The sequence below is a fragment of the Helianthus annuus genome, chromosome 17, assembly GCF_002127325.2.
Source record: "Helianthus annuus cultivar XRQ/B chromosome 17, HanXRQr2.0-SUNRISE, whole genome shotgun sequence".
Classification (NCBI taxonomy): Eukaryota; Viridiplantae; Streptophyta; class Magnoliopsida; order Asterales; family Asteraceae; genus Helianthus; species Helianthus annuus.
In genome coordinates this window covers 3,318,367-3,339,618 of record NC_035449.2, presented here as the reverse complement: position 1 = coordinate 3,339,618, position 21,252 = coordinate 3,318,367, and the positions used below count along the sequence as shown (strand labels likewise).

Genomic DNA, 21,252 nt, shown 5'->3' with positions numbered 1-21,252 from the left:
AGTTCCAAAATTGCTTGAACTGTTAAACTACAAAACCGTAAAAATCGAAACGTCAAACACAACCATGCGGTTCCCAAGCGAGCCAAATTAGCTGACTTGCTCGGGGTCGGTTTCATTGATTCGTGAAGTTCTTTAAACCAGACAAACTAGCCAACTTGCTTTGGGTCGGTTTCATTGGTTAATGAAGTTCTTTAATTTCTTTGCTTGAAGAAATTTGATTTATATCATTTCTAACTAGTTTAATACCCGTCCGTTGGACGGGTTACGCTAAAAGTAGGCACGCACTTTATTCGTTGATGATTAACATCTACATCAAAAATAACAACATTTTATAATTTATTTTCTTTATATTTCATACTATAGATAGAAGATCTCACGAAATAATAAGTATTTCTGTACCAATAATATTCTTTTGAGACCCCTTGTTGTGCATAAGAATATTAGTGGGAGGTACCAATAGGTGTAACAATAGTTGTTTTAAAATCTCGATAGTAGATGAAGCAATTTTGTGTCTTCCTTTACAAGAATCTTTAACTTGTAACAAATTAATTTTTTAGTTTTTATACTTTGGGTTTGATACTTGAAAATGAGTAACTGAAAAACACCACCCAAGTGAAAAATGGCCTGTGACATTCACAACATTCTTTTTTGTTAATATACAAAGTACGTTTAGTTATGTTTAATATAAAAACGCAACTTAAGAAAACAAATAAAATACAAAAAAAAAAAAAAAAAAAAACTTAGGGGGCGTTTGGTTCGCTGAAATTCAATGGAATTTAAGGGAATTGGAATTTAAATTCCATCTCTTAAGATGTCAGGTTCACAAATCATATTAGGGAATTGGAATCCCATTTCCAATCTTCATGTGTTTGGTTGACAATGGAATTGAAATTGGAATTAGGCATGAATTCCTTCAAATTCCTTTAACTAAAGGAATTCAAGAAATAACAGTAGAAAAAACCTATATACCTTTTTTGCATATTTGCACACCGATTAATTCACTCCTAAAAATAAGTGTAAATGAATTTTCTGCTCTTGCTGCATCATGTCTATGATCTAAATAATGCTAATAAAAAAAAGAATTAGTAACAGATGCAAGTAAAAAAACTAATAATGTATTGTAAAATACATATAAAGTGCCAGAACAGGGTGCAAATTAATTTTTATTTATAAAGCATAGTATAATAAAATGTCGATGTAAATCAATAAAAGAAAGATGCAGCTAAATTCTTACGCTTCAGTTGTTGAAAATATGGTGTGATTCCCGGAAGAATTCAGATGATCATTTGCGTTGACAACATTCATTCCAAGATTTGTAAGTGATCCCATCTGTATTTTTATCAATTTTACCATAATCATATATAAAAAATAAAATACAGGTTTTTGTTACAGATTTAGAATTTCTACCACACTTGCATCATGATCTAGATCTGAGTCCTGATTTATAATCACCTTTGGCACTGGGATTTTATCAGTTTAGTTTCCTAATAAATTTCAACCTGCAATGAAGATAAAGATAGAATTAGGTAAACTTACAAAAAACCAAACTTGAATTTTAAACAAATTACATTTTTAAATATTGATACCTATAAAGCTGTGGATGAAGCGATTGGAATCACAATGATGAGTGAGTATGACAATCTGGGTAAAGCCCCATATCTGGAAAATATAACAATTAGCCCTAGATTCTGGACCCATCGTATAATAAACTCCTTAAAACCTAACTAAAACACGAATTGACAAACAAAAATACGTGTACACAAGTTTCGTGTAATAAAAAAAAACACACTGAATAGACATGATTTCTCAAACCAGAATTCATAATAAGCACTTGAGATTACTTGTGATGGCAGAGGAATTAAGGATTCGTACCGCCTAAAAAGAGACCTAATCGATCTCTTAGCACACACGTCTCCTTCAATTATTCGTCTTCAATTCATAACCCTAGATCTTCCAATCTTGCAGAGATGAAAGAGTTACTGATTGGAGAGTAACCACAAATTGGGAAAAAGTATTCAACGGCGGTGATTGTAGGTTTCATGCCGATGGGTTGTCGTTGTGTAATCATTGACAAACTCTGGTGGGTGGTCGGAGAATGGTAGCGGGAGGCTGGTTAGAGCACATACGACGATAAAACTGAACACACTTGTATGACGATTCAAACAATCTGGATTGGCTGATCGATTCTCCAAAAGCATACAAGTAATCTGGATTAAAGAAAAAACAAAATATAATGGCACATCAATCAACATTTAAGCACCAAAATGGAACACATAAATTGGGAAATTGTAAACAACTAACCTTGAATTGAGCTGCTATATGAAGAGCAGAATGACAATCCCTTAAAAGTATTTTGTAGAATAAGATTTTTTATTTTTTTTTGTTTGAGAGCATCTGTTCCGTACATCATATAAGAATATATTCTCAACTGAAATGGTTAGAGTTGTGGAGTCATGGGCAGTTGTGGAGATAATGGGCATGTAACTACTAATAACCGCTCAAAACTAACGGGAACATGGGGAGTGAAAATAGGGATCCAGGTAACTACTAATAACTGCCTTAAACCGCCGTGAACCGCCACCACAGCGGTTATTTTTGTGAGTTTAAACGGCCTAGATTTAATCTCAGCATAATCGAACGGATGATATTGATTTCAAAGGTAACTTCCACTTAATGGGTTTCATATATATATATAATTTTATTTATTTTCTAACCAAACACTTTATCCTTTAAATATTAAAAACCTGAACCCTACCCTATTTTAGATTGACCAGTTTTGTACTTTTGTTACATAAAATTTGAAATTTGAAACGAAACGAATCAGTGAGATCAGTATTAGCAATTAATCCTCTTTCAATGTCAAAAAGTTAAATAAATTAAAAACTTAAATAATCCTACTTTTTATTTGATTTAGACGTCAATCCAAAAGCATATATAAGGTTTGACCTAATGTACACCCTGTCATCTTATTTTGACACGTATACTTACAGCCCGTATACTAGTCAGGGAATGTGATTGTATGTTTGGCTGCACAAAAGTATACGAGCCATATACCCATATACATTTATATGAAACACACACTGGCATTTCCTAACCTATATACAACTAATATAAAAGGTGTCAAAATGTACCTTTTTGAGTGCACCATTAGCAACAATCATCTAAAATCATTTAACATTTTCCATCACTTGGGGATGTAGCTCATATGGTAGAGCGCTCGCTTCGCATGCGAGAGGCACGGGGTTCGATTCCCCGCATCTCCATACTCTTATCCCTTTTTTTCCAAAATAACCGAAACAAACATTATTTTTTTTAATCGTTAATTTCCACACTAATTCCTTCCAGCCGTACAAACTTCCAACCTCTCATTCCTCATCTTCTCCACCACCTCTGCACTCACTTCCTTCAACTCCATCTCACAAAACTCGCATGACGCTCAACTTAACCTCTCCATGGCCAAATCGTCTCCATCTTCACTCCACTCACCACCACCGCTTCAACGAAACCGCATCAAATTCGCAACTGTTTTGCAGTTTTCGCACTCCGAATCATAAAAACAACAACATCAAGGCTTCGTTGAGTGAGAGTTACCACGAAGGTGCTGTCGTGGATGGTGACGATGATGATGCTGGTAGTAAGGATTATGAGTTGATTGTTAGTAAAGTTTCGGCTGCAAAAGATGCGAGTGAAGCACTCCAAGTGTTCGGTGAAATGTCTAAGAGAAGCGGTGGTGTTGTGAGTACGTCCGATTGTTGTGAGATTATTTCGGCTGCGTTGGATCGGAACAATGCGGATTTGGCACTGTCTGTTTTTCAAGCCATGCGATCGAGTTTTGATACAGGTATATACGAACTGAATTGGACTATTGGAGTGTTTTTGGTAAAGGATTTTGTTAAAAGGTTAGACCTAATTTAAATATCTAGTGAGGTTGTTACTTGTTAGGAACTAAAGACACCTGAAAAGTATATTATTGTATATTTGTTTGGGAGCTTAATTTAAGTAGCATCTATTCTAATATTGATTAGTAAGGTTAGGTTTATATATATTTTTTCTCTTGACACAGTAGTACCTTCAGCCATGCAGCTGTAGATTTTGGTACCAGTGTGTGTGTGACTCAGTGACTGTGTATGTAGAAATTGTGTGCTATTTGAAAGCAGTTAGGAAATAGATGTTTATGTAAGAATATGAAAGACTTGTTGATATTATTGATGTGTTTGGTTACAATATATAGAGATCACAAGGAAGCCTAAAACCTAACCGAGCCCGTGGGCTTACATTAATAAACCCTAGTCTATAGTACAGTCCAATACTCCCCCGCAGTCAGAGCGGTAGAAAATCGGACGCTTAGACTGGAAAAAAAAAACAAACAAAACAATAAAACTAAACTAGTCTCAATCTCGGTTCTTGACTTGTAGGGCCAAATTTCTGCCAAAAAAAAAAGAAAAAAATCACAAGTCGCCTGGATTTGCCAAAACAAATAACAATCCATATTCTTCAATACTTCACATTAAATCGGTGTACGGCTTCCACTGCTTTAGTTTCTTAATTCCCGGAATAATAACACAAGACAAGCAAGATCCCAATCGGCCATGGCAAGACGAACAAGGAAGAAAGACTGCAGAGGACAACTGGCGACCATGGTCGAGCGCGGCGTGTCTAAGAGAGATGGTGAAGGCCGGTGACCGTGGTCAGGAGCAGCTTCAAAAAGAAGTGAGATCCGTAGATCAAAGAAAGATAGAAGGAGAAGGCCGGTGATCATGGTCAAGAGGCGACAAGAGAGAGAAGGGAGATCCGTAGATTTAAGTGATCAAACCGTGGTTTAGACCGATGGTCGCGGTGACAATGAACAGCACGGCTGCGGAGCGTAGTCCAGCAAGCGGTGCGGCAACGCGATGACTGACAATCCAAAGAGAGGATAGTGGTTAGGTTTAGACAGAAGCAGAATCATACTCAAACAGAATTTTAATCGAAAGAGAGGATAGTGGTTTCGTAGATTAAAAAAAAAAGTCAATATGGATGATGATAAAATTGTATCCATGGAATCCATTAATAAATTTCAAGCCAATGATATGCAATCCCACCGTTGAATAAAAGAAAGATATATTCCAAACCAGGGAAATATATTCCACACCAAATATGTTTTGATTATGTGGGCCAACGCAAAAACACGTATCAAGACTAAGAAGATAAAAAACTGATCGTGAGTGATTTGCGTTTGCGGTGAAACGTAACAGTGGCTTGAAATAAGATTTAGGAAAAATGGCTTTGAATCTAGAACCGAAAAGAGTAAGACTTTATTTATGACCGGAACAAGAAAACAAGGGAACACAACTGAAAAATAAAACAAAGATGGGACAGGAAATAAAACGAAGATGGGACAGGGCGGCGGCGGTGGCGGCACGCCGCCCTGTCTAGGGTTTGAACTCGGTGACGACCAGGCTAGGGCTTTATTTTTGTGTGACGCGGCGGAACGGTATAGAGCTTAGGCTCTGATACCATGTAAGAATATGAAAGACTTGTTGATATTATTGATGTGTTTGGTTACAATATATAGAGATCACAAGGAAGCCTAAAACCTAACCGAGCCCGTGGGCTTACATTAATAAACCCTAGTCTATAGTACAGTCCAATAGTTTACAGGGTTTAGAATTCATTAGTGTGTGGATATACTTGAATTTACGACTTACGTGGGCGCTTGTACATGGAGCACAAGACAATTATGTTCAGCCTTTAAAAGCATATAACTGGCTTAGCGTAAAATTGATTAATATCAAGATACAATTATTATTTGAACCAAATTTCTAATCTACTGTGGTCTTTTATAGTTCCATTTTGTTATTCACTATAACTAATGTCTGATGCATGTGGTAGGTGTAGGAGATAAAGATATTGGTGACAGATGGAGGTGGTCCAGACCTGATGTAAATACATACACACTGTTGGTTCGGGGTCTTGCAGCATCGTTGAGGGTCTCTGATGCCCTTAAGATCATAACTAATGTTTGTCGGGTGGGAGTATCTCCTGGTGAAGAGGTACAACTGCAGTTACTGTTTTGACTTATTTGTTAGCAAGCATTATACTAAATATACCTTTAAAGCTGGTGCTTATGTTTCCTCACAGTTGCCTGCAGCCCGTTCGTTCTAGTTTCACTGTATAATCAAGTTTTTTAATCTCTCATTTATCGTCATATTGATTTGCAGTTTGCTTTTGTTCATATAGGTCCCTTTTGGTAAGATTGTAAAGTGTCCTAGTTGCATGATAGCTGTTGCTGTTGCACAACCACAAAATGGTATTCAGGCATGCACACTTGCCCATAAATTAGTCATGTCTTGTTTATTATGAATGCTAATGATCGATCATATCTTCCTCCGTTTAGTTCATCATATTTTTATGCTTCCTTATCAAATAGAATCTGTCTTGCAGATCGTTTCCTGCTCCAAATGTCGTTATCAATATGAGCTTGTTTCTGGCAACATAACTAGTATCGAGTCAGAAGAAATAAGGTTAGTTGTTTGTATTTCTACTTGTCTTCTGTACTCTTAATCATCACTACTGAATGGTCAAGTTATGTGCTTATTGCTTACATCGTAACCGTTTCTCCAAAGTTCCATTTTTAACAGTTCTTTCTGTATTTATATGAAAAAAGTAGTTTATGTGTTCTTACGCAACTGCTGCTCAATGTGCTATAAAAAAGGTACCATAGTGTATGATGTTGATCATGTGATATTCACTTTTTCTAAGGATGTCCTCCTGCCGAACGCAGCATGGATGTGCCTGCATGGAAAAGAGGCCTACAGTTCTTGCAGCTAATCAAAGAATCTACTCCTGCTGCTGTTCACTCCATTGTGGCAAGTCTCTCCTCATATATATATATATATATATATATATATATATATATATATATATATATATATATATATATATATATATATATATATATATATATATAATCAAGATCAAGAGAAAACCCCCTTGAGTTGTGAGAACTTAGAGAACTCCGACTTCCCGTGCGAGTTTTGACCCCATTATTTGCACACACGTAGATTAAAATGTTACAAACACCGCTGTAAAATTTTATTTTGAAGTTCCATTTTCAGCCTTTTACACTTCTGTAAAAAGCTTCTGACATTAGCGTTTACACCAACTGTAAGGGTTTTTTACGGTTGGTGTAAATCAACAAAAACTATGTTTTTTTTTTGGAAAAGTTGATTTTTTATAGGATTTTTGGTTTTTTTTTTTTTTGAAAAAACCTTTTGTAAGGCCGAGTTCTCAAGTGCTCACAACTCTTGGAAGTTTTCATTTTATCCTAACCCTAATATATATATATATATATATATATATATATATATATATATATATATATTGGTCCCTGAAGTTCTATACAGTTCACAAAAGTTTATGTTTCTCTCAGTGTATGTTTATAAATCTTTCTTGCTAATACTATCCTCAGGTCCAGACACCATCTGGTACGGCTCGAACACACAAGTTTGCTACTAAAACACTGGATCTCCCCGCACAAGAAGGGGAACGTGTAACAATTGCTTCTGCTGCTCCATCAAGTGTCTACCGGGAAGTGGGTCCCTTAAAATTTAGCCCCAAAACGCCCAACTATTACCCTGGGGAACCCATGTCCCTAACAAACCATCTAAACGGCAGAGAATCACCATTAATAAGAGCCCCTGCAAAAAATGGAGGATTGTCGTTATTTAGCCCTACTGTCTTCTTCCCACTCCTTGCTGTCTTTGGCTCGGGAGATGTGGCATCGGGAATGATAGACCCGAGCTTACCTCAAATCATATCGGTTGCAGCTGTTTCGTCTGTAGCTGTTGGAGCCACTTTAAACGGTTTGGTTTTTCCACAGTTTAATCGAGTAAGTTTTCTTGTTGCTATATTACCATGTGAACTTTTTATTTAGAGTAAAATGCCATTTTCGTCCCTGAGGTTTGGCTACTCTTGCAACTTTTGTCCAAAAGTTTGTTTTTCCACATCTTGATCCAAAAGGTTTGAAATCTTGCCAATTTCATCCGGCTCGTTAACTCCGAAGTCCATATATTTTTTAACGTCAGGGGTTTTTTTCGTCTTTTTAGACAATTTTGTGATGATTAAAGGGTTTGGGTGGGAAGAAAGTCAATAGAGGTGGATCTTTATTTCTTATAGTGTTTTTTATGTTAATAAAATGTCTAAAAAGACGGAAATACCCCTCATTTAACAGAAAAAAATTGGATGGAGATAACGAGTTGGATGAAAATGGCAAGATTTCAAACTGTTGGATCCAGATGCGGAAAAACAACCCTTTGGACGAAAGTCGCAAATTGGCCAAACCTCAAGGACGAAAATGACATTATTATATTTTATCTATTTACCAGTGTCATGTATAAGTTTGTTAAATGCTTTTCATTTTTCATCAGCTTCCTCCAAGAGTTGTGGAAACGGTTGCCATAAGGCAGCAACTACTGTCTCAGTATGACACGCTTCAATCTCGCATTAAGGAGTTAAAAGAGGCTGCTGAAAATGAGGTATTCCCTTATATCAAGACTTGTACCTTGTGTACTCGTTTGCTACAATAAAATCATATTTTTTAATCCCTGACATGTAATTAGGTTGACTTTATAGTTTACATTGACCGTTAAATGTATTAGGTATGGATGCTGGCCCGTATGTGCCAACTAGAGAACAAAATTGTTGCTGTTGGAGAACCTTCTTATCGGTAATCTCCTCAAACAATTTCTGTAACTACTTCTTTGTAGTGTAATTGTTCGGTTTCCGCAAACGAAAAAGAAGGCTAACGAAATGTGTTTTGCTTAATTATTTACATGAAGTGCTCGGAGAAGTAGAGTCAAAAAGGTGCGCGAAGGATTAGAAAACTCGTTGAAATCTCGAATTGAACTAATTGAAAGCTATGCAAGAGTATGTCTTCTACACCATTAAAATCCTATACAAAATAACATCTTCATTAACATAGTTGTTAATAGCGGCTATAGCGACCGCTATAGCGCGCTATGTAGCCATGCGAGGTAGTGTCGCTATATGGGTCATAGCGACAAATAGCGATGATAGCGATTGTTTTTTTTTTTTTTTTTTGATGTAAATAGCAATTAGATATAGCTATAAAATAGCTGGATTTATAGGTTTTTGTTAAATATACATGTAAAATAGCATATATACAAGGGTATTTTGATGTAATATACATATAAAAATTTTCAAAATTCTTTTTCTAGTGTAATCGCTATGTATAAAATAGCCGTCGCTATTCGCTACATAACCTATAGGTGCCTTGTCGCTATTCGCTATCGACAACTATGTTCATTAAGCTTTGAACCATCGTGTCACTATATATTTTTCATTCCAACTTTACCCCTTTTACAGATTTCTTCGATGATTGAAATCGAAGTGGAGATGGACTCTGATGTTCTTGCTGCTGAGTCAGCCAGCAATGCGGTCCGTTAACAATTGCTAAACTTATATTCTACGCTTTTAAGTGTTCTTTCAAGAAGGGAATGTTTAAATGGCAAATATTAGATGCCAGCTGTCATTGAAATTTAAACTTCTTTTAAATTTTTGAATCTTTACTTGTGTAGGAGACTATTGCTGAACAGATAGAACAGATAATGGAAATCGAAAATCTTGAAGAGGTACGCTCCCATCAACCTTAAGCATTTTTCTTGCAATGCTGCATTTATAATCGCTTTTCTTTCATCGGATTGTCTCTTTGTTGCTCAGAAATATCTTCCCTTCGAAATCATATTAGCACAAGCGTTCGACTATTTACTTAAATGTCATGAACACCCCTTCATAACGGTTCATGACAATCATTATTTAGAGAAAGCCTATGATAGTTTTGAACCAAACATAAATACCTTATTATTAGAGTAAATTACAAAAATCGTCCTTTATGTATGTCACTTATTGCAAATTGTGTCCTTTGTCTTCAATAATTACAGAAAACGTACTCGATGTTTGCAAACCCTTGCAAGTTATGTCCTTTAGCCCTAACTCAGTTAATTTTTTTGGATAAATCTGACCAAATAGACCCCACATGACGGTATTTTTGTGGTTAAATCTGACCAAATGGACCCCACATGAGAGTAAAATGACCAAAATACCCTCATGTGGGGTCCATTTGGTCAGATTTAACCACAAAAAATTAACTGAGTTAGGGCTAAAGGACATAACTTGCAAGGGTCTGCAAACATCGAGTACGTTTTCTGTAATTATTGAAGATAAAGGACACAGTTTGCAATAAGTGACATACATAAAGGACGATTTTTGTAATTTACTCCTTATTATTATTATTATTATTATTATTATTATTATTATTATTATTATTATTTTTTGCTTACAGAGATGGAGAATTCAAGCAGAGGCAAATGATGAGGTGGAGAAGCTTTTGAATTCTGAGATATTACCTTCACAACAGGTTTCAGATATATAATAGTTCAAATTTGATCAGCAAGATTCTCATCTTTGTTCGATTTCATGTTACAAATGAGAATCTGAGTGCCTGGTATGATTCATCTTGTATAAAACTTTACAAATTCCAAATACATTTTTTAGTAAATTCAAATGAAATTATATGCTTAACCGTTGCTAGCGTGGTTCTATTTGAGTGTCAAATCTGGTCCAAGACAGTGGCGGATCCAGCCGGAGAAATCACTGGGTTCCTTTTTCCAAATCATACAAGGTTTACACTACAAAAAAACGTTTTTTTTTCCAAATCATACAAGATTTACACTACAAAAAATCGTTTTTTTCCGAAAAGACTGGGTTCCTGGGAACCCGACCTTTACCTCTAAATCCGCCCCTGGTCCAAGACAAGTGGAGAGGTGACCTGTACAAGAGTTTTATTAGGACAATAATCATAAATTAATTACCTAGGATAGTCTCTTTTAAAAAAAATATTTTTTTTCATATATTTGGCTTTTTTCAAGTGTATGATTTAGCTGGCATTATGATGGAATACATTGTGATATTGGATGGCAAAATTGCTTACTGAGGCAGCATTACCAAAGCCATGTGGTCTCCAACAGGGTGCTTTCACTACTGTTCGATTTGGTTTCTCTACTTTATCACACAAACCTAATTTTTTATATATATTAAATTTATAGACTCTAAAGTTGTAAGTTGTTATAGTTTTATGTGAATCTGAAATAAATATCATTATATTATAAATGAAACAGGTTTAATAGGTAAAAAGACAATTGATTATAACTTATCTATCTTTTTCATTATAAGGAACTAATCATCATTTTATTATTAATATATTTAGATTCTAGTTATATTAGTTATTTAGAGCACTTGCAATGGAGAATCGCAGACGCTACTGTGGCTAGGGCTATAAACAAACCGAACGTTCCGCGAATAGTTCGTGAACCGTTCGGCGGAAAGTCCGTTTATGTTCGTTCGTTTTGTTCGTTTAATAAACGAACGAACATGAACAAGAAATGCCGTTCGATTAGTTTAATGAACGAACATGAACGGAGGTTTCGTTCGTTCAGTTGTGTTTGTGAACGTTCGGTAAGGTGTTTGTGAACATTCGTTCATTTGCGTTCGTTTATGTTCGTATGCTTGTGTTTTAACTATAGATTTTTGTAATTTCACATATTTTATCTTTACTTTTTATATTCTTAAACTTGTATTTATTTTATTACTCTAACAATTAAATTAGGAAACCCTATTTTACCTTGTTTATGCACCATTTCGCTTTCATTTCTCATTATTTACATCGACAAATACAAATACGATGGACCTCCGTTTCACAATAAGGGATTCAAGTTCCAGTGCCACTCTCTGGGTCATCCACCTTTATCCTTCGTCGCGTTCTCCAAATTTATTTGTGTTCGTGAACCGTTCGGGAATACGCTCATTTTCTTAATGAACGAACACGAACATAAAATCTCGTTCGGTAAGTGTTCATAAACCGTTCGTGAACACATTTATTTCATTGTTTGTGTTAGTTCGGTTCGTTTACAGCCCTAATTGTGGCTTGTCACACATGTCTTAACTGCTTTTGCTTTGATCTACTCGTGGTGGAGAACGAGCTCGTTGCGTGGTCCCTTACGGTATTTCCACAAATAAACTTTGTATGCATTTGTTTATATATATAAACTAATGGAACTTTTACAAAATAAATGTTTAAATTGATAACAAAAAAGTTTTTTGTTAGATTTTCTGGACAAATTTAAATATTGTATTTTATATAATATTTAAATATTATATATATTTTTTGAGTAAAGGAAATAATAAATGAAGGATAAATCAATTGCTTGGACAAATTCTTTAATTAAAAAAGGATATATTTCTGTCTATGTATGCGTTTCATGAATTACCACTATTAAGTAACTATTTTCGGCCAACAAACATTGATTTAACCATATGAATCCAAAAAAACAGTTGTTATGGGCCTTCATTGTTTTTGGTCGTCCAAGGAATACAAAGTGTCCACGCGTTTATTAGTCCACTTGTGGAAGTTTAAGGAAATCATGTTGAAATTGTCGGTAAAATATAATTGTTTCTTCCAAAAGTGGGTACCGTTTTCTCTAGAATTTTGTAATGTGTAAACTAATATCATCATTATATTTAGTACCTTTACTTCGTAGAAATAGAGAGACTACTTCCAGTGAGACCCCCGACTCGATACTAGTTTTGCATCAAGCCTTGGACATAAGACACATAGCACTCAGCAATCGGGATAAAGGTTGATTAGTGCATGTACCCCTTGTCTTTCGGCTATCAACACCACCACCACATGATGCATATTAACCGCCCGCTGTTTTTAACGTTATTTTCACGAAATTAATAAATAATGTTAAAATTAGTGCACTTTCACTTTTGCCTCCAAAGACCCACGCATATATACGTTATATGCGCATAACACAAACGGGATGTGTAATATCTAAACTGATATATAAACTAACAATAATATAATAACCAAATAACATTCAAGTAATAATTGTTGGTGAATAAGGTTAGAATTCAAATGTTATAAACTAGGATTGGAGCCCGCGCTTTGCGGCGGTGTACTGATGAGGATGTATATGTTACATGATATATCAATAGGTTATTCTAGACCATGCAAACTTTAATTTAAACGACGGTAAAATAAGCAATCAACACAGTTAAGTAAAAATGTCTAAAGTTGATAGTTAACTTTAACTATAATAAAGTAAAAAATAATATATTAAATTTGTTACCTACTATATTGATGATTAAGAGCATTCACATCCAAACCACTATATTTTCACCCTAAATTACACTAAAAAACACTACATTTTCTCTCTCCTTTTCAATTAAATAATATTTTTTATACTTTTATCGTTATCTTTTCTCTCTCATCCACTCACAATCACATTCAAATATATTAAAAAATTATAGGGGGTGAACCGTGTCCCCCCAAATATACAGATGAACAATAACATTTTCTCTCTCCTCCACTCACAACCACTTTTATACTTTTTATATTTTAAAAACACCTCACTCAGAATATGATGCCTTGGATGTGAATGCTCTAATATAGACTATATAGGCTTTAATTTAAATGACATAAAAATAGGCAAGTAACCCAATTAAGTAAAGATATCTAAACTTAAAAGTTAGTATTTATTACAATAATATAAATAAATAAAAATTAAAATAAAAGAAGAATTAAAATTATAAAAAATAAATATTTGTTAAAAAAGAAAATAAAAGATAAAATATTTGTCAAAAAGAAAAAATAATTAACTTTATAAAATACTGTTCACATTTCATATTGTTATAGGATAGAACATTTTTTAAACAATACTTAATAATAAGAAATTTCAAATTTGTGGTCGGCAAGCAAAGTTTAAGGAAGTCATGTTGAAATTGTGACTGGTGAGGTGGGTGGATTCTTCCCCCTTCCATGGAATAAACGCTCGGGATTCTTTCTTCTTGTTCTTCTTCTACACCTATATATTTTTTTATTCTTCTTTTACTTTATTAGTTGTCGGTGTTCAACACCACCTACACACAAAATCTTCTTGACCATAGATTAAATCATAATTACCCGAAACTTATTAGGGACACAACTCAAATTGCTAAAGTGGTACCAATCAATAGGGACAATCAGGGTCGGCCTGGACGGGGTGTGGGGTGGGGGTGGGGACGGCTTAGTAGAGGCTTGAAAAATTATTTTTTTAATAAAGTTACACTGTAGAACTTAGAATATATAAGTACTGAATTGGCAAATGATATGATGAGACATATGATTTGGTGGTTCTCATGTCACTTTATCAGCAAGCAGACCTTGCGTTTTACTCTGATTGCTTCAGTTTTAGTTGGGTTTTTTTCTTAGTGTGTTCCATATTTTTTTATGAAAAAAAAAAACTTATTTTGTTTTTTTTTTCTTTCAACTCTGTGTATTTTCTAAATAAATTTATATATTTTCTAAAAGTTTACATTTTAGGGGCCCGTATTTTATCTTCGCATTGAGTCCACAAATTTTCGAAGATTTTCGAAGACGGCCCTGGTGACAATCACCTCATTTTAATCAAATTCATACAAAACCATCTGATACGGTTGGGATACTCATAGAAAAGTACCCAAATGACACAAACCAATGAAAGACAATCATCTCATTGCCACCCTCACATTCAATCGGTTTCCCCACTCACCCAAGTTGGCATACATTGTCGATCCTGTGAACCATTCTACTACCCAAATAGCATGAGGCAGTGTTGCCAAGCCACCCGAACAGACCACGTGGGCTACCCCAAGGTTGCTCGGAGTACCCTCAACATAAATTTAACTTGTAATTTTAAGCATTTACATTGCAATCCCTACAGTGGTGGATGCAAGATTTTATTCTAGTAAGTTTCTTTTGATAAATTCTCTTTAATTCTTACTAATTTTTTCTAAATTCTACAAAGTTCTCACTAATTTTTTCTGTTTTTTCTAAACGCACTGGGTTCCTGAAAACCCACAAATATGGGTTGGATCCGCCCCTAAATCCCTATGTGACACCTGTGTCACTTCAACCATCAAACAAATGCCAAACCAAGGAAATATTGTATTTCATACTTGGGATTTGTATAAATATGTGTATGCTTTGCACATATCAATTCTTGTTCAATTTCATACTCTACAACGCTTTCTGGAGAATTATACGCAAACTGGTGCATAAACGTACTCAGTTAATGCGACAAATACTCCGGGAGACCATCATACACTTAACATACCTTAAATAACCTTTACGTAACTTAGAAATAAGTTTTGAAGGCTTTGGTATGGCAAAAACAAGTTAATTCGCTTACAGGGACTAAACTTGACAAACTGCGAAAGTATGCCAATTTGAACTGTAACGAACATTCCGGAACATGTCCATAAGTTAAACATACCATATATATCCTTTACATAGCTTAGAAATAGGCTTTGAGGGGTTTGGTATGCTAAAACAAACTTTTGGATCATTCAGGGACTAAAAGTGTCAAAAAGTGCATAAGTTTGCACTTTCGCGCATAACTCACGTTCTGAATACATCCGGACATCCAAAAATTTATGTAAGCATCCTTATATTATGCCTTAGTGTTTGGCATGAGAAAAATCCATTCGTCGCGTCATTTGGATCGTCTTTCACGCTTATGCGCATTCCGTCGTAATTAAGCGAACATCGCGATCGTACGGCCAAACGAACCGACATCCGGAATATTTTTGAGCATATTTCAAGTCCCCTACACTTTAACTTCATCTTAGAGCCTTGAAATGAGGTTAACGGGGCTTAAACGTGCCAAAAATGGGCCAAAATACGTGTTTCTGAAGTGCAGGGACCAAAATTGAAAATTCTGGTCTGGGAACCTTAGGCGGGGCGCGTAAGGATTTGCCAAATCCTTACGCGGGGCGCGTGAACATGTCTGACAGAAAGATTTTGCAATAAATGCAGAATCTGGCCTTTCGTTCGATCAAAGGGCAATGCCTCTTCACCCAATGAAGGGCCAAAGGCCAAGTTCTCTGAACTTATCCACTAGACACATGTACGCACGAGATCAAAGCACGATATTCGATAAAACGATCCTAACGGTTCCACTTTTCCTATAAATACCCCCCCCCCCCTTTTGTGTAAAAACCCACAAATCAGATCTAAATGCTCTAAGTTGATGCTTTTGCTTCATACCTGAGCTATTGGATCTTGATTAGCACTCGGGGACCCTCCGTAAGTCTTCTTTCGCTCTTTTATTCGCTTTTCGAGTCCGAAAGTCAACGTTTTGTTGACTTTCTGCATTGACCAGCCTATGGTCGATGCGAAGTTCATGGAACTTCATAACGTGAGCGTGATCACGATGGTTATGGTCCATAGTGACCATACCTACTGATCACCACGTTATCTAGGCTCAGTGACGAGTCGTAGTTTCGGCCAAAATGTGCATTCTTGCATATTTTGTAACCAAACTACTCGTGGGCATCAAAGCCGTTTGTTTTGATGCCAAACCTGTTTCTAAACTTAGTTAAGCATGTTCTAACATGCTTAGCTCGTCACTTTTAGTTTAGTGCTTATATAGGGTCGTAAGGTAAGCGATTTAAACCATCGCTTATACTTTCGAACCCGACCCATTTGGTCGGTCATTAGGACCCGACCAAACACATTAGGTGACCATAGCTATAACCTTCCGAGGTTATACCGTGTGGTCGCAATGTTAGGCGTCCCGAACGCGTTCTACGCGAACGACGCGTTAGGGTAGCATAAGCTACCTAAACGGGTCGTGATGGACCGTAAGCACTTAGATTAGGTTTCATTTTAGTATGTAGGCTTTGCTAAGCCATATCACACGAGTCTCCATACTCGTTTGGTTTACGAACCCGCGTACTGTCCGATCCTTCCGATTTGGTCCGGTATATTAACATAGCTACCTATTAGGTGCCGTTTGATATCCCGTGATCTTTAGCATTATCTGGTTATTATACAAGAACTCCAAAGCAATCTCAGGTGAGTACATTGAACCCCTCTTTTACTGTTTTCCAAACTGTTTTGGGGTGAAGCATGTGTACCTATCTGTTATTTTCATGATTTCAAAGTATAATTGATTATACATGTTAGTATTTATCTTTTGACAAACTAAATGACTATCTATGGTTTAAACACTGATTTCTCAAGGACTACAAAAGTAATTGTTGGAATAGTACTTATTTTGTTCACCAGACCGATTGGTAGTATGATATAGCGCTATAGGACTAGACACCCCATTCCTGTTGTCATGGAATGTCTGAAACCAATTTGTTTCTCCATCCAAATAGGGATTTCCTTTGTGGTATCCTTATAGTCTCAAAGGTGTAGTTTGATGCACCAGGTCTGAATGAATTCTTAAATCGCACCTTTAAAGTATATTTTGATATACTCCCAAAAAGTATAGTTTGATATACTCTCATGTGTGGTATTGTACAGAACCAACATATATTTTGTAATCATCCAAAGCATATTGTGATATGTTACTTACATAACTAAAACATAGTTTAATATGTTATTTATCACATCCAAAGCATATTCTGATATGTTACTTACAAAACTAAAGCATAGTTTAATGTGTTATTTATAAATCCAAGGTATACCTGTAATATACTACTGATAACTATTATTTTGAACAACTAAAGTATATTTAATATACTATCTATCAAACGATTTGGTTTTGGTTAGTGTTTAGATAACAGAACGAGTGTAATGTGATGAAAACATGGTAGATATGCCGCTGGTACTTCTTATATATAAGTGTTTTCATTGCATTACATACCGTGGCGTTATTTAGTACACTTGGGTTAACAATATTGGAACTGAAATATATTTTAATATATTACTTATTCAACTTTCTTGAAACCAAGGTATATTTTATATATACCATAAACGTTTTATTAAAACATTGTTTTTCAAACAAACTTAACTTATACAAACTCATTTTACATAGTTATTCAGTTAACCATACATTATTCTCTTATTTATACATATCATCTGATCCTATCGTTTTTCAAATGATTTACAAGACAAAGCAAAAATACGAGGTTCATGACTAAACATTTTCTCAAGCTCAAGTCATGAACTCCGTTTTCACAAAACCTATGTATCTCACAGGCATTTTTATGCTGACGTACCTATTTTTACACATGTTTCAGGTGCTGTCTTGAGATAATTGTTGATGCATGCTACATTTAGGATGGACTCGTGCCTTAGCAACTTTAAAACTGGGAAGATCATAGTTGTACTTATGTGATTGTAATAGAACAACGAGTTCATTTAATCAATAAAACAATATTTAAATTTCCATGTGTTATGAAACAATGATTCTGTTACAACACTCCCCGACGTTTCCGCCACGTTTTGTATGTTCTACGTGGTCGGGGTGTGACACCCTATATCATCTTCATTGCTTTAATTTAATATATTTCTTTTAGATTTCCATCAATGTTTTCACTTCATTCAATGCCCTAAAATAGGGAATATATGCAGGGAGTATTTAGTAAATCACTTATATTCTTTATATTTTTTTATGAATGACTATAGTATATGTGAACAAAAACCGAAAATCAAACCGTTAACCGCAAAATTAACCTAAGTTAACCATAACCTGCAAAATCGGTCGGTTATGGTTAAGTGAATATGATTAAACGACCATTCGGTTATGGTTATGGTTAATATGTCTACGTTAACCTACTTTAACCAAATAGAACCGAACACAGTATGATTTTGATTTTCGAGCTTTTATAATGTAAATTAGTTTTCTATTTGAAGTGGTTACTAATTTGGAAAGATGTAAATTGGTTTTCTTGGTTGCTAATTGGAAAAACTATAAAGTTTTTTTTTTTTTTTTTAATCTAGTTTGCTCATAAAAATTTATATACAAAGTTTTTGAGAATAATATCTTCATCAGTATATTCATGGTTACCATCGGGCCATATGATGCATAATTCCAAATTGGTTAATAGAAAGTGAGCTTGGAACCATAACCAAATTATTTATAGCTTGAACCAAAGAAAAAATAAGAAAAAAATACATTGGACAGTTAGTCAAACTTTACTGAAACCGACCCATAACTGACAGTTAACCGACCATCGGTTATGGTTAACATTTTTTGATAACCGAACCCTTGGTTAACCAATGTTGCACACCCCTAAGTGCGAGTCAAGAAAAAAAGAAAGAAAAAAATATAGTCTTGTTATTATTATTTAATTTAATAGAGATAGATATGGAGAATTGGATGTCAATGGTTTTTATAAAATAACAAATAAATGTGTTTTTTAGCTTAATTATAGAGTTGTGGACGAGGATTCCAATGTAAATTTTGTAAACTACTAAACTAAGGTATCAATAAATTGGATTTGGTATTGTTAGTAGTACTAAGTATCCCTAACTTTTACCCATCTAGGAACATTTCACAATTCACACCATTTGATTTTTAAAATCATAAGCATTTGACAAGTATCTACTTCTTTAGTGGTGGTAGAATCTTTCATTAAAAATGGTTGTTGTTCCTTAATATATATGTGTGTATAAAAACTTAATATTGCATTGTATCTAAAATATTTAATCCAAGTTATTATATGTTTATACACTATACAATGTATAACAACAATACTTGTTATTAGAGATGTTTAAGAACACACATATGATAATGAAATCGTATAAATAAATGTGTTTGAACTAAAATATTGAAACAATAATGCAAGTTTAAATTAGGCTGCCTTTAAATTACAAAATAATCTGAAGTTGGAGAGGAAATTAATACACATATATAAAAATCGTAGTAATATGCACAAACAATAACGGATAACCAACTTTAACAACTCATAGAAGCAACAAGTAGAATATAAAAGGGTCTACTTTATAAGATATCAAACTTATTTATATACTATTTGTATTTTGCCTAGTCTACTTCCACATGCCATTCTCACTAGCCATGATTGATTATATTAAAAGTCTTGTTATGGTATTAAAATGATTAAATAATCATAAGACAATAACGTCTACCTAGATCATTAGTTAATTCAAAGTTATACCATATAGGTGTCATATAATAACTTAATAAGTATTAAATATATATGATGATTTTGACTCCACTTAATAGAAAGATGGTTTAGGATCATATAAGTTATGTTTTTTTATTAACATTTATTTCGAGATTTTCTAGGAAAAAAAATACAACTATATGCATTCTACAGAATTTTAACTTTCTTTTTTTAGTTGTGAAATACATTATTTACCAGTACCACCTTAAATCACTTAGCTTTACATTGTTGTTTTTGAGGACAAGTGTGATCTCACATTCATATATAGATAGGGCTGCAAATGAACCAGACAAACACAAACAGAGCATCATTCGTGTTCGTTTGGTAAAATATATACGTGTTTACAAACTGTACATGAACACTTACCGAACGAGATTTTATGTTCCTGTTCGTTTTTTAAGGAAATGAACTTGTTCGTGTTTGTTAATTTTAGGGACCAAACGAAAACGAACGTTGGTGAACACATATGAGCACAAATTCATGTTCATGAACACAACATGAACATAAATATTTTATTTGTCAAAATTTTGAGATATATAAATAAAAATTTAAAAACTAAAAACACTAGTGAACTATCGAACATAAACGAACACGTTACTAAACGTTCACAAACATAAATGAACGAACACAAACGAACTTCCCACCGAACGGTTCACCGAACATTTGGTTCATTTGCAACCCTATATATTGATGTTATTAAACTGGTTATATAGTGTTAAATCCTTTTAAATTATTATCTTATTTAAACAAGATTGATATGTTATGAAGTAGTCCTTTTTTTTGCTAGCATGAAGGTGAAACATATGATTAAGGTAGGTGGAATATAAGCATATGAGACTAGATAGATAGAAGGGGTGAGAGGCATGATGGAGTGTGTTAATTTATTAGGAAAATGAGTTGGGTTGACAACTATTGTGACCAACATAAAGTGACGGTTGCCACCCAATTGATTGCCGTCACGTAAACCCAACCACTCCACATTATTTTCTTCATATCATTCTTGTGATTCTCCCTCCGTCACATTATTCACAACTGGCCAATAAGACTGTCTAGGGCTGCAAACGAATTAAACGTTCGGCGAACAGTTCATAAACCGTTCGGCGAGAAGTTCGTTTGTGTTCGTTCGTTTATTTAACAAACGAATACGAACAAGAAATTTCGTTCGTTTAGTTAAATGAACAAATATGAACAGAGATTGTGTTCGTTCGTTTATGTTCGTGAACATTCGGTAACGTGTTTGATAGTTCATTA

The 21,252-nt window shown here is 34.6% G+C and overlaps 1 protein-coding gene, 1 long non-coding RNA gene and 1 other non-coding gene across 4 annotated transcripts; 2 read left to right on the top strand and 1 right to left on the bottom strand.

The window, feature by feature from the left end:
* Positions 1-627: 627 nt before the first annotated feature.
* Positions 628-2,459, bottom strand: LOC110925877. 2 transcript variants are annotated; one of them, XR_002584838.2, is made up of 6 exons: positions 2,302-2,459; positions 1,873-2,207; positions 1,587-1,659; positions 1,408-1,499; positions 1,235-1,329; positions 628-1,066 (listed from the first exon to the last, which is right to left on the bottom strand). It is a non-coding gene; the product is annotated as an uncharacterized LOC110925877 (long non-coding RNA). The 2 variants fall into 2 exon arrangements; XR_002584837.2 differs by having other exon boundaries at positions 628-1,056; positions 2,302-2,456.
* Positions 2,460-3,190: 731 nt separating this feature from the next.
* Positions 3,191-3,263, top strand: TRNAA-CGC. The gene has a single exon. It is a non-coding gene; the product is annotated as a tRNA-Ala (tRNA).
* Positions 3,264-3,311: 48 nt separating this feature from the next.
* LOC110920842 lies at positions 3,312-10,599 on the top strand. Its single transcript, XM_022165045.2, has 12 exons — positions 3,312-3,841; positions 5,872-6,032; positions 6,220-6,297; positions 6,424-6,503; positions 6,764-6,848; positions 7,451-7,870; positions 8,409-8,516; positions 8,640-8,707; positions 8,820-8,907; positions 9,367-9,438; positions 9,579-9,632; positions 10,343-10,599. The coding sequence occupies exons 1-12, from the start codon at positions 3,430-3,432 to the stop codon at positions 10,430-10,432; spliced, it is 1,716 nt and encodes a 571-aa protein (XP_022020737.1). The 5' UTR covers positions 3,312-3,429; the 3' UTR covers positions 10,433-10,599.
* Positions 10,600-21,252: the final 10,653 nt, after the last annotated feature.

Bases quoted from the DNA above. Each gene is read 5' to 3' on its own strand.
- LOC110920842 (XM_022165045.2), top strand. From the start codon at position 3,430: ATGACGCTCAACTTAACCTCTCCATGGCCAAATCGTCTCCATCTTCAC. The intron at 6,849-7,450 runs GCAAGTCTCTCC...TACTATCCTCAG, and splicing joins CTGCTGTTCACTCCATTGTG to GTCCAGACACCATCTGGTAC. The intron at 8,908-9,366 runs GTATGTCTTCTA...CCCCTTTTACAG, and splicing joins TAATTGAAAGCTATGCAAGA to ATTTCTTCGATGATTGAAAT.